Here is a 12,777-nt window from a genome sequence, read left to right as displayed (position 1 = left end):
TAAATTCCATTGCCCTTTAGTGCTTTTAATAAAGAATCTCAATTTAAAGAACATGTATACTCTTACTACAAAAATTGATGCTGAGTTTATGCATTGATATATTTCTAGTGTCCTATAGACAATGGCTCAATGTATGTTTGATTAACTTAATGAATGAATGATTCTCAGAAGGAATGGTCCCATATAGAGAAAAAAACAAAATATTTAAAATCCTGCAAGGAATGGACATACATTGAGGAAAAAAAATGGAGCATTTCAAGTTCAATTTATGGTGAACAGAGGTCATTTGTAGGAAGGATAAGCCAAGTCTTGAGCAATTCCTTAGTATGAAGAAATATCAACTCAACACAGGGATATCCTCCAGTTTTTGAAACACATCCAAAGGTATTTTAATTAAAAAGCCAGACCCCAAAGTTATAGTGCTAATTATTATTTGAAGTAGTCAAATAAAAATTTCAAATACTGACATAGTTAAATTTGAACAAAGTAAATTCTGGATCATTAAAAAATGAAATATTTGATTAATTTTAAGACCATTTTAATTTCATGATTATTAGTTATGTAAATTGCCTTTAATTTTCAAACACTGAAATGCTTCATATTTTTTCTCCTCACAGAATGGCTATGTTATTATATGGAAGTTGTTTAATGAATTAACAGAAACCAGAAACTGTAAATAAAACAAGAACATATCCATAAAATGTCCTTAATCAGTGAGCAAACATCTTCTCAAAGATTTCTACATATTCCCTAAACCATTTAACAAGCTGATATCAGTTATGAGAGCCAACATAAAAATGGTGACATCGGGCTCTGTGAACTATGATTATTAAAACATTTAAAAATTTTTTCACACCATCTGTTTTTATTTAAAAAAAAAGTCAACTCCTGAAATAAACAACCTGAAGACAATTCAGCAATTCAGATTTTACCAAGAAAGAACAAATGTGAACTAATCCTTAGAACTGAAAATATCTGCCAAAATATCCATGCAGAGTCTGACAAATCATTTTACCCATATTCCAAAGATGAACTAAGACTAGTATCCCCAATACTGACACCAAGACTAGTCTCATCATGCAACACCTATCTGCTGAGCTAGGAACTGTTACAGGTTCTCAGAATACAGCAATGAACAAAACGTTTTCCACATATTTTTATTTATATTGTTTAATAGTTGACAACAGTTATTTATGTAGCAGTGAATACCATGAAATACTATATTTTCTAGTGGAAAAAAAACTATCTGAAGAAAAGCAAATTAGGACCAGGTTTTGTGACATGGAGTAGGAAGGACATAGAGTAGTCCATCAAAATTGACATTGAGCAGAGAGATCTGCCTGCATCAAAAAGCCAAGTGCTGAGGAAAGAGTGTTCTGAACAGAGGCAACCACAAGGAAAAGGTTGTGATGCACGAATGAACTTGGAGCATTTGAAGAAGGGGAAAAAGACCACCATGGTTACAAAAGAATGAGTTGGGGAAAAGTGTCGTAGGAGATTGAGTCGGGGTGTTAGGCAAAGGGTAAGACTATTGTTAGCATGTTTGACCATAAAGGTGATATAAGGTATGTATTTTTAATTTATGTATTTTAAATAATAAGAGACTTATGGGAGTGGAGGGAAAGGTAAAGCAGTTTTAGTTACATTAATCCAGGGAAGATGTGATGGAGCTTTCAAAAGTCTATGATATTTTTGAAGCACAGAGAAAGCAGGTTTGGCTAATGAATACAGTGTGGGGTGAGAGAAATGGGTAAAGGAGATATGTTATCCAGTTTAGATGAATTTGTTTCGCTTTCATACAAGTTCTTGTTGTCATGGAGAAAAAGGCTAAAATTCAATGCGGAACAATCTCAGCTGACATTTTTCATGTATGAAACCAAATCTGGATTCTAACTGCTGTGTCCCTTGTAAATAGCCAACATCACAATTCTGAACCCTAAATTTTTAGTGTTACAGGATGTCTCCAATTATCTTCAGTGTTAGAACAAACTCTCAACGTTAAATCTCTTTCAGATGACATTAATTTGAAATTATTTGGCCTCATTCATTGGCTGAAAAGTATCATAAAATCAGGCAAAGAATGTTAGTATGTGCTTCTGTTAAAACCAAAGAATTATCATTTTAATCTTTTTCTCTACTTCTCAATCTGCAGAGACATGAAATTGCTCTAGCAATCATAAGAGTGATAATTACATTCTATTTCAAACATATTTCAAATGCATCATAAAGTCTCAATTAAGCCTAAAAATAATACTGAAAAATACTGTTGTGTGAGTTGTGCTATAATTAAAATACAGCATTATGGTCTATAGTTTTTTATGGAATTTATCCAGCAGTGCTGCGAGAGATTCCTTCCAGATGTGAAATTCTCTCCAGTTTCATTCAGGGAGCTCCATGAAGCTTTTACTAGCTGAGTGGTGACAGTTTTAGTCTTTCTTAATCTTAAGAGTAAACTGGATATGAAACATTCACGTTGTTCATCAGGATTTCTTCTGGGTGCCTTTATGTGGCATTGAAAGTATACATTTAACTAACATTTTAAAAAATTATACAAATTCTATTAGTCACATGTTAACACTCCTTTGGGTGAGAAACCTGAAACTAAAATGTAAACTTCCTGATTGGAGCTTCAAAAAATATTAATAATGATGTTTCAAAAAACATTAATAATGATGCCTTAAATAATTAGTAAGAAATATTGTTCCTGCCTTAAGAAGGTAAGCTTATAAAACTGGCCCCTTCCTGATAATGAATTTTTAACCTTTAAAACTTTTTTTATCCTACTTTTATAAAATCAATATTGACAACAGCAAATCTTCAAAAATAAAAATAAAAAAAGGAAGGAGGTATGTATATGACTATGGAAACTAAGGATACTTTTGATTTTTAAAAAACTAGGTTTCAAGTTTGAATGTATTTTCTTTTACCCTTTTATTTCTCCCACTGATGACTATTTCTTCCAGAACACTAAAGATGAATAATGCATGCCTTCTTGGTACACATAAACTGTAAGGTTGGCTCAAGGCCTTGCAACATTTGGACTCACATCTCACCAGCCTTTTGATTGAGAGGAGGATGCTATGAAATCACTAAATGCATTGAAAATGGACCCATGTCACATGCATGCTCACCCAAAGCACCCCTATTGCTAATAGATCCCGAGCGCCTTTGCTGAGGAGCAGGGCAGAACCCAGGGCTGACTGTTGGAAAGAGGAGTGCCTCTCGTTTTTGTTTTTTTGTTTTCTCTTAATGAGGTATTCCAAAAAGAAAGGGTGGCACTTCATAGAATTCTGTTAAGTCCCATTTCAAAAGAAAAACAAAAACGAATGGTTTGTGGTTCTAGTGAATCAAGTCATGATGCACTGTAAATGTACTAACAGTCCTAGATGATGTTGCTGCAAGACACACTCATGCTTGTGAACCCTGGGCCAGAAAGACTGTAGGTTGTTCCCAGCCCTTTGTGACCAAGAAAGACACTTCCTGGTGGCCCCAGCCTCCTGCCTGCCTGACAGAGCCTGGTGCCTGGGGGTCCAGGAGAAGCTTCCTACCCAGAAATGATGCTTGTCCAGGCAACAGAGAGGAGGCTGATCAGGGACAGGTTGGGGAGAGTTTGGATCTAATATTGGCTGGGGAAAACTAAGGGGGGGAAAGCCCTATTTTATTCTTTTAATACAGTTCCCAGCAGGAAGATCAGGATAGGAGGTTCTCGCCTGCTCCAGATTAAAGGAACCCGCAGTTTCCAGGTGAAGAAGGGGGGTTCCTTGTCCAGCATTCGCCGAGTCGGCAGCTTAAAGAGCAGCAAGTTATCACGTCAGGACTCAGAGTCTGAGGCTGAGGAGCTGCAGCTGTCCCAGAGCAGGGACACTGTCACTGACCTAGGTAACATAGAGGAGCGGGGTGTGCAGGGACGTGGGGGGTAGGAAGACAGGACCCAAGTCCTGAAACAGCTGAAGTCCATTTTCTTACACATCAATAGATGAAAAGCAAAGCCACAGGCTAGACAACTCCTTCTGTCTAAAAGTCTTCTACCCCTCCATCAGGCTGCTCAAACCCTAGGGAGCACAAAGGTCACCTGGATGTCTTATTAAAGTGCAGGTTCTGATTCAGCAGATGGGGCGGGGGTCTGAGATTTTCTGTTTTTAACAAGCTTCCTGCTAAAGTTGACTCTGATGATTCTAGGACCCTATTTTGAGCAACAGGGATGGAAAATACATTAGGGAAAGAAAACACTTCAGTGACAAAGGCAGTTTTACAAATCCAGATGTCAGTGTATCCATCCTTCTGATAGGACCTTCAAAATCAAATGTAGAATTCCCACAGGAACAGTACCTAAAGGCCCTCTATATTTGGAAGTTTTTAGTTAACAGGTTTTTGTTTTTTTTTTTAATATCAGAAAGGATAGAAAATCTAGATCTGATAATTAGGGATCTTTAGTAAGTCACTTAACTTCACAAGGATTTGTCTTCTCCAACTATCCAATGGGAATTAATTCTACTTTCTCCTTGCCTACTCTGCAGGGATGTTTTAAAGGTAAATTAGGAGATGGTTGTAAAATGTGTTAAATTATGAGAATGAGTTTTATATACAAAACACGGGTGTTGTAGATTGTCACTGTAGGATCTAAAGAGATTCCAGATTCCAAAATGTATTAGTCCAAAATATGGACCCTGATTAGCCTCTGTTAATAGACAAGAAAATGCTTAAGTAGGAATGAGGATAACCTTCCCAGCATGATCAGGGAAATATTGAAGCACATTCTCTTTGCCATTCAGACCTAGTTTCAAGTCAGCAATACATATAGATAAATGATTGATAGAATCTGCTGAAATAGAAACTGAGTGTATCTAATCAAAGAAAGTTTAAATTAGGGAATGTTTTTACATCCACCCACCCTAACCTTTGAAAATAGCTAATTTAGGCGTCACTTAAGATTCAGCCTATTTTTCAAGGAGACAATAGAAAAAAAATCTTTGTGACTTCTGTTGTTACAGGGCTGAACTATAACATCCTTATCAGTTAGTTTGGGGGGGATTATTGAAATTAATTGTGTGAATTGATCTACTTATTCTGACCAGTCGAGTCAAAGCAGCCAGGCTGGGGACATTGTTTGGTCTTTAGAAAGATTCATAAAAGCTTTTAGATTTGAGGGCAAAGCTTTGCATGTAAAATACTAAGTAGTGATTTTCAAAGAGATAGCTTCTTTATACTTTGTCATAGAGAGGAAGCCAGGGTGGTCCATAATTGGACATCATTGCTTTCAAATTCCCTTAGTTTTTCTAGGGCACCCACTCATCTTTGAATAGCTCTGATGGCAAAGCCCAGTTGCTAGAGCAGTAGCAGGAGCTGCAGTCACAACCACAGTGGAGGCAGCAGCACTCTGCCAGGCCACTGCAGACCAGCTGTTGTCCCTGTGTAACTACACCTCTAAGGTCTGGTCATTCTGGAGTGGATTTGGACACACTCAACCTGTAACTGGCTTATCTCAGCAATTCAAGGACTTGACTCTTTTTCTCTCTGCTCCCATCTCTCAAAATGGAAGCCACCATTAAAGAGATCATCAATGTCTTTGAAATTGCCAGTTCAGCTGGTGGTTGAAAATAAGAGCTCCTATTAATATCCTTCCAACAAAGTCCTATGCCCTAACCCACTGGGCCGTGGTAGTCTGCCCTAGGATTCAAAAGCATGGACAACTGTACCACACCAACATGCTCTCCAGGGAGACGGAATGCTGAGACCTTTCTTGGTGTTTTCTTTTGAAGAAGGGAGTCCTTGGAGTGCAAGTGAGCCCAGCATTGAGCCAGAGGGAATGAGCACTGCTGGCACAGAGGAGAACTACCACAGGAACATGTCCTGGCTTCACGTAAGTAGGAAGGTTATGTGAACCCAGAAAGATCCCTGGGATTGATTTCTTTTGGCACTGGGGAGACCCATGGAGAGAAGACAAAATATTTTACCAAAACCATCAACCCAACTTAGCCTCCCAGAGAAGGTAAAGGTTTATATTTTATCTGACTCTTTCAATATGGTATTCTGCTGGATTGTATTCATTTGAAGTTTAACTAAGACCATAACTTTTGTTATGGCTGGCTTGTGGGTTGTCATAAATTAGGAAAAACTGTGAGGGACATGTCCAGGTTGGTGATCAAGGCAACCTGAGTGATGCAGGCAAGGCATCGTGGTCAGAGATTATCAGGAATGGGAGAGCAAGATTGTCGTGTCAGTCTTGGTCTGTATTAGATCAAATTGTAGCAAAGAAAAGGAGATTCTGACAAGATAAGGTGACACCTCAAAGGAATATCCAGAGCGCACAGGCAGGACAGGATTCCAACAAAACCATGAGCAAAAGCTGGAGTTCAAGATTTGAGCCGGGCATGAAGCAAGAAGTAAAGAGAAAGGTAAAGAAGTAGATCCTCAGAATTAAGATTGGCAGGGTACCTGCAGCATCATTGTTTTTCATAGATGGGCACTGCCACTCTCAACTATGATTTTCATCTGACTTTCTGGAAGGATCAGATAAGTGCTAGCTAGTACATATACTCCTCCGATTATACAGTGCTCTGCATTCACTATCGATGTAGTCCCCAGAAACTGCTGAATTTGAAAATCTCTAAGGCAGATTTTTTTTTAATTTAGTAAAATATAACCTGCATTTTGGAAAGCATATAAAACTTATGTATATAGCTCAATACGTTTTCACAAAGTAAATACACCTATATACCACTACCAAGTAGAGAACATTATCAACACCTTATAAACGGTACATAGGTTCATTACTACCTCCTCACAGAAACCATCATTCAGCCTTCTAACACCAGTGACTAGTTTTGTGTATTCTTAAAATGCATGTAAATATAGTCATATACTCTCTTGTCTGTTGTGTCTGGTTCATTTTGCTTATACAAACATTTATACAATTACTTATATAGTCCTCCAACTTTGTCTTCTTCAGAATGGTTTGGGCTGTTCTTAGCTAGGTGTTTCCATTTAAAATTACCTTATCAATTTCCATTTTAAAAACTTCTAAAGCAGCCTTGCATTTAGTAGATAGATCAATTAAGATTGAGGAATTGAAATCTTATGTTATTGAACTTTTCAATATCTAAAATAGTCTCTCACTCCATTAATGTATGTCCCTGCATTTGCTTAAGACCTCTTAAATATCCCTTAATATTTGCTTAAGACCTCTTATATATATCCTTTAATAAGGTTCTTCAGTTTTCTGTGTGGTTTTCTACACATAAGCACTCTGGAAGTGTTGGTGTAAAGCGGTGCTATTTATTGTTTTAAATATTTGGAAGAAATCATTGAGGAAGCCTTCTAGATCTAAAAAATTACTTTGTAGAAGAGTTTTTAAATTATAGATTCAATTTATATAATACAGCTTAGATTTTCTATTTCTTCCACAAGCAGTCCAGGTAAACTGATATTTTTACCTAAATATTTTCTTCACTTAACTGAATATTGACATTTGTTAGCAGGAAAGATAGTTGTTTATAATATATTTTTAGGTCATTTGAAATTTTATAGCATATATGGTACTGTACCTTTACATTTCTGATACTGGTAGGTTGTTGTCTTCTCTCTTTTTCTGATCAGTCTTGATAGAAGATTTTGTTAGTCTTTTCAAGAATTTTATTAGTCTTTTCAAAGAACCAGATTTTTGTTTTCTCACTTTGGAAGTATTGGATTTCTTATTTTATTAACTCCTGCTATTACTTTTATTGATTTCTTTCACTTTCTTTGAGTTTATTCTTCTTTCCTTAACTTCTTGACCTGTGTTTATAATTTGCAACCACTTTGCTAATTCATTAATTTAAGGATACAAATGTTCTTTAGGCACTTGAACTGTTTCATACAAGGTTTGATATATCATGTTTTCATTATCATGTAGTTAAATTTTTTAAAAAATTTCCAATGTGGTTTATTCATAATTGTCCATACATATTTGAGTTTATGGCTGATAATTCCAATATATGAATCTACTGTTACTCTTCTTGCTCTGTTCCTTAATATGCCTAGTCATTTTATAAACTAGACATGGAAATGAAAAATTGTAGAGACACAGAAGTGGATGCATATTATAATACATTTGGCAAAACCCATAGAGTGTACGGCACTCGGAGCAAACCCTAATGTAAATGATGCACTTTGCCTGTCTGTAGGTTCAATTATTTGTAGGAAGTGTTCTACTCAGGTGCAAGTTGTTGATAGTGGGGGAGGTTGTACAGGTGTAGGCACAGTAGATATATGGGAGCTCTCTGCACTTTCTGTTCAATTTTGCTGTGAACTCCAAATTTCTCTAAAATATAAAGTTAATTAATTTAAAATAATTATGGATACTCCACATGATGTTATCTCCCTCCAGAGAGGATTCTCCTTATCCTCTAGCAGACAATAAGCAAGCAGATTGTCTCAGTCTAATCAGGGACTAAGCTGACTTGATTTGGTTTTCTGGTCTGCCACTGGTCACCATCATCACCTCACTCACATACTTTTTAGTTTAAAGCCTTCCAAGGTTCCCAGTGGGGGCTCTTCATTCTTTGGGGTCAGGAACCCCAATCATCATTTCCCCATTACAATGAAATTGCCAAAATCACCACTCTAGTTCTCAGGTGATTTCTGCTGTGATTCTTATCTATTCAATCACCAAATGCCTAGAAGGGAAAATAGTCACTCAGTAGCAGTCTGACTTCTTTGTACTTTCTTTCTCTACAGGATCTTGACCTCTCAATTTATCCCTCCTTTCACAATTCTAGACTTTTTTTTTTTTTTTTTTTACTCCCAGCCATGTGATATGTGATTGCTTAAAGTTTTGCCAGCCTCCTTGGCCACTTATGCATAACTAAGAAGTAGGAAATGTCCCAAGGAGAAATGTGGCATGTGTTCACATTGTTCTCATTAAGTGAATGTCCTTTCTCCTCACATCATACCCTTTATGTCCCAACTCTTTCACTATCTTATGCATTCAGCCACGTGTGTGTGTGTGTGTGTGTGTGTGTGTGTGTATACTTAATGTGCATGTGTGTACATATAGAATTATACGTGGCCTTATTGTTCAATAGTAACTATAAGCTACTTAATTTTGGTGGAAGGGGAACATACTCATTTTCTATTGCTGCATAACAGATTACCACAAACTTTGTGGCTTAAAACAGTCCATATTATCTTACCATTTCTGTGGGTTAGGAATCCTGGCCCAACTTAGCTGTGTCTCCATTTCAAGATCTTTCACATGCCTACATTTAAAGTATTGGCCAGGACTGGGGTGTTATTTGATGACTGGATTGAGAAAGAATTTGCTTCTAGACTCACATGATTGTAGCAAAATTACAGTTCCTTGAGACCTGTTGGGCAGGATCCTTCAGTATCCAGTCAACTGTTGGTGAGAGGCCACCCTCTTTTCCTTACTATGTGGGCCCATATAATATGGCAACTTGCTTCATCAAAGATATCTGCTGACAAGAGAGAAGTCACAGTCTTATGCAACCTGGTCAGAAAAGGGGCCCTATCACCTTTGCTATGTTCTACTGGTTGAAAGCAAGACACTAGGCCAACACTTCCTCAGTGAGAGAAGGCTTTACAAAGGCCTACATACCAGAAGGTGTGGATCACTGGAGATCTTTATAGAAATATATCTGTCAAAGTGATATCACTGGGCAGAATTTTAAATTTTAGATTTCTAGATCACTTCTAATTTCAGAACTACCAAATCAGATTTTCCTGAGGCAAAGTCTAGTAACATGTTCATTTGTGTGTTTATTTGCTTTATTTGCTTTTTCACTAAGCATTCTTGGTGTTTCTCTTGATCAACCAGATTTAGGAGTTACAGGGGAGCCCTTATAGCTCTTAAGTGTGCCTTGCCTCATACCAGAATAAAGAATCTTGATAGAGCAAGATGTTCTCAAAGACAACCCTACTTTTGTTGAAAATTTTGGAGGGTATGGGCTATTGTTAGCTGAGTTTGACAGGGATATGGAGTTGATTGTTTTTGCTTCTCTTTGTCAGAATAAGCAAGGACCCTTGTTCCTAAGGAAATGTGTGGTACTCCTGCTTTGGCAGGTTTGATTGGACTTATCCATATAGACTTGATTTGTTTTCTTCATTCAGTTTGGCACACAGTCCCTAACAAGCTAGGCAGAAACTAGTTTCATGAAAATTAGAAATATTCAGAAGATTATTCTATGTACATTTGACTAACTTTAAGGTTCTGGGTAGGCTACTGCCTTTTTAGCAAGGATGCTTAAAAAGTTACAAACTCATAAGTTAGGGATGTAGCTCAGTGGTAGATCACTTGTCTAGCAGGTGCAAGATCTTGGGTTTGATCCCTAGCAACACACACACACACACACACACACACACACACACTCACACACACACAAAAAGTTACAAACTCAGAGTTGAGGGTATAGCTCAGTGGTAGAACATGTGCTTAACATGTCCAAGGCCTTAGGTTCTATCTCCAGAACTGAAAAAATAATTACAACTTCTAGGTCCTTCATTTCTGATCTTAAAATAGCCATATCCTTTAAATCAACTGAGTTTGCTTCTGGAATCTCTGTGGGGAATTCTAGGAAATGTAAGGATCTAAGCAAAATTAAGTTGTACAAGGAAGAATGGCCTAATAGCCAGAGGGGGGGAAATCATTTAGAAGAGAGAAGAAATGAGGCTCTAGAGTGGGGTTCAAGATCTAGTTCAAGGTTTTCAGACAGAGTAGAAGATGCAGATGTGGGAGTTAAAAGCATCCCACAGCTATCAAAGGTCAGCCAGATCCTCTGGGACTAAACTTTTTACCAGTGTGTGCTCTTTCAGCTGGTTCCTACTATGACATAAGAGCTGGGGACCAGGGTGATGTGTGGAGTCTTTTTTAGTTCAGAATTTTCATTTAAAAGTGTTTAGAAACCATATGCTTCACAATAATTGAGTTTTGAACATCTGTTAATTCTTGTTTCCCAAAAAAAAAAAAAAAAATCCTTTTATCAAGCATTTATGAAGAAAGTGCAAATGCCAAGATGGACAAAGACTCATAACTCTTTTGCTCTCTGGGAATTACTGAATCACTGTAATTTCAGGACCCATTATGAGAAGTTGACATTCTGACTTGCCATTTTTCACAACACATAGACGTTCAGTTTGTCCTTACCCTGGTTGCCTGGTTGAGTCTCAGGGGTGTTTGTGTTCCAGGTCATGATCTTGCTATGCAATCAACAGAGTTTCATCTGCACACATGTGGACTACTGTCATCCACACTGCTATCTGCACCACAGCCGCTCCTGTGCCCGGCTGGTCAGGGCCATTAAGCTGCTGTACGGAGACAGCGTAGACTCCCTGCGGGAGAGCAGCAACACCAGCAATGTGGCTCTGCGGGGCAAGAAACAGAAAGAGGTGAGTGAATGATCACATTACTGATAATATAACAAGACAGGGAAAACTGTAGCCTAACAATCTTCCCTAGCAATAAAAATTTTCAGGAAACTGCTGTGGTACAAACCAGCCTACTGTTCTCTGTGCTTCTGCACAAAGGTAGACAATCAGTGCAAGACAAATGCTTTGTCTTTGTGTTCACAAGAAAACATGGACTCTTCCCCAGGTTTTGCCTAATTTTTGTGAATAAATATGAATTTACAATGGTTGTGGTGATAAGTTTTTGTGGTAGGCAGAATAATGCTTCCCCCACAAAGATGTTTGCATCTACTCCCTGGAACCTGTGAATATGTCACCCTATATGAAAAGAGACTTCACAGGTATGATTAGGGATTTTACCAAGGGGAAATTATCCTGCCTTATGCAGGTGGGCTCAATGTAATCCTAAGGCCTTATAAGTGAAGAAAAGCCTAAGGAATTCAGAGGCAGAGAAGGAGATGAGATGGCAGAAGCAGAGGTCAGCATGATGCAGGCCATGAGCCAAAGAAAACCAGCACCTCTAGAAGCTGGAAAAGACAAGGAAATGGAGCATCCCTGGGGCCTCCAGAAGGAATGCTATCCTTCCACTCCCATTCAGACTTCTGACAACCAGAACTGCAAGATAATAAATCTGTGTTTTAAGCCACAAAGCTTGTAGTAATTTGTTACAGCCACAATAGGAAGCTAATGCAATTATGTATTATGAAATAAGCCCTAAATGGCCCAACTGTTCACAGAAAAATAACAGAATAATCTAGGTCAGATCAGCCTAAAGGAAATTCCTTCAAGAAAACTATGACATTTTCCAGGCATTCAGCTGCACTCTCCTGACAACCCTGAGCAGCTGAGCTGGCAGAAGATGAAGACAGTAACCAGGGCTGCTGTGCTCCTGCCAGCAAAGCCTTGAGTTGCCCACCTGCCCTGACCAGGCATGGTAGCCAAGATGCTTAACTTGAATGCTGTGGCTGCCCCTGCAGCTGCTTTTCCCAAATGGTTTTGCTAAGAGATTTTTCTATAACACCTATTCATTTCAACAAGCATTCATTATGCACCTGCTGTTGGCACACTATTAGGCCAAATATTAAAAAAAAAAAAAAAGTAAGTAGGAGCAAAGGCTTTTTCCACTAAGGGATTCACAAGCCAGGTTTGGACTGGAATTGGGCAATAATATATACATCAAGTAACTAGAGATCACAATAATAAAAACAAAAATGTGGTTGAGTTCTGTAGCAATTTGTAATGCTTTAGCATACACAAAGGGATTTTTTAAATTATAACTTTTAAAATATAAAAACAATACGTGATCACTGAAGAACTTTTGGCTAGTACAAGAGCTCCTAAAGAAAAAAAAAGTATGTATCACATAAGAGTGCAGTA

At 37.8% G+C, this 12,777-nt stretch overlaps 1 protein-coding gene across 5 annotated transcripts in view; it reads left to right on the top strand.

Moving 5' to 3' along the window:
- Positions 1–12,777, top strand: part of Unc80 (unc-80 subunit of NALCN channel complex) — a 184,429-nt gene that overhangs the window by 89,987 nt on the left and 81,665 nt on the right. For 3 of the 5 annotated variants that reach the window (XM_076866002.2, XM_076866001.2, XM_076866000.2), the window contains exons 27-29: positions 3,676–3,879; positions 5,760–5,860; positions 11,182–11,382. In XM_076866002.2, the coding sequence (XP_076722117.2) occupies positions 3,676–3,879; positions 5,760–5,860; positions 11,182–11,382 (506 nt within the window). The remainder of the gene's footprint in view (positions 1–3,675; positions 3,880–5,759; positions 5,861–11,181; positions 11,383–12,777) is intronic. The other 2 variants (XM_076866004.2, XM_076866003.2) reach the window with 1 other exon arrangement.

Source organism: Callospermophilus lateralis, chromosome 9, assembly GCF_048772815.1.
Source record: "Callospermophilus lateralis isolate mCalLat2 chromosome 9, mCalLat2.hap1, whole genome shotgun sequence".
Classification (NCBI taxonomy): domain Eukaryota; kingdom Metazoa; phylum Chordata; class Mammalia; order Rodentia; family Sciuridae; genus Callospermophilus; species Callospermophilus lateralis.
This window is presented reverse-complemented; position numbering and strand designations above follow the sequence as displayed.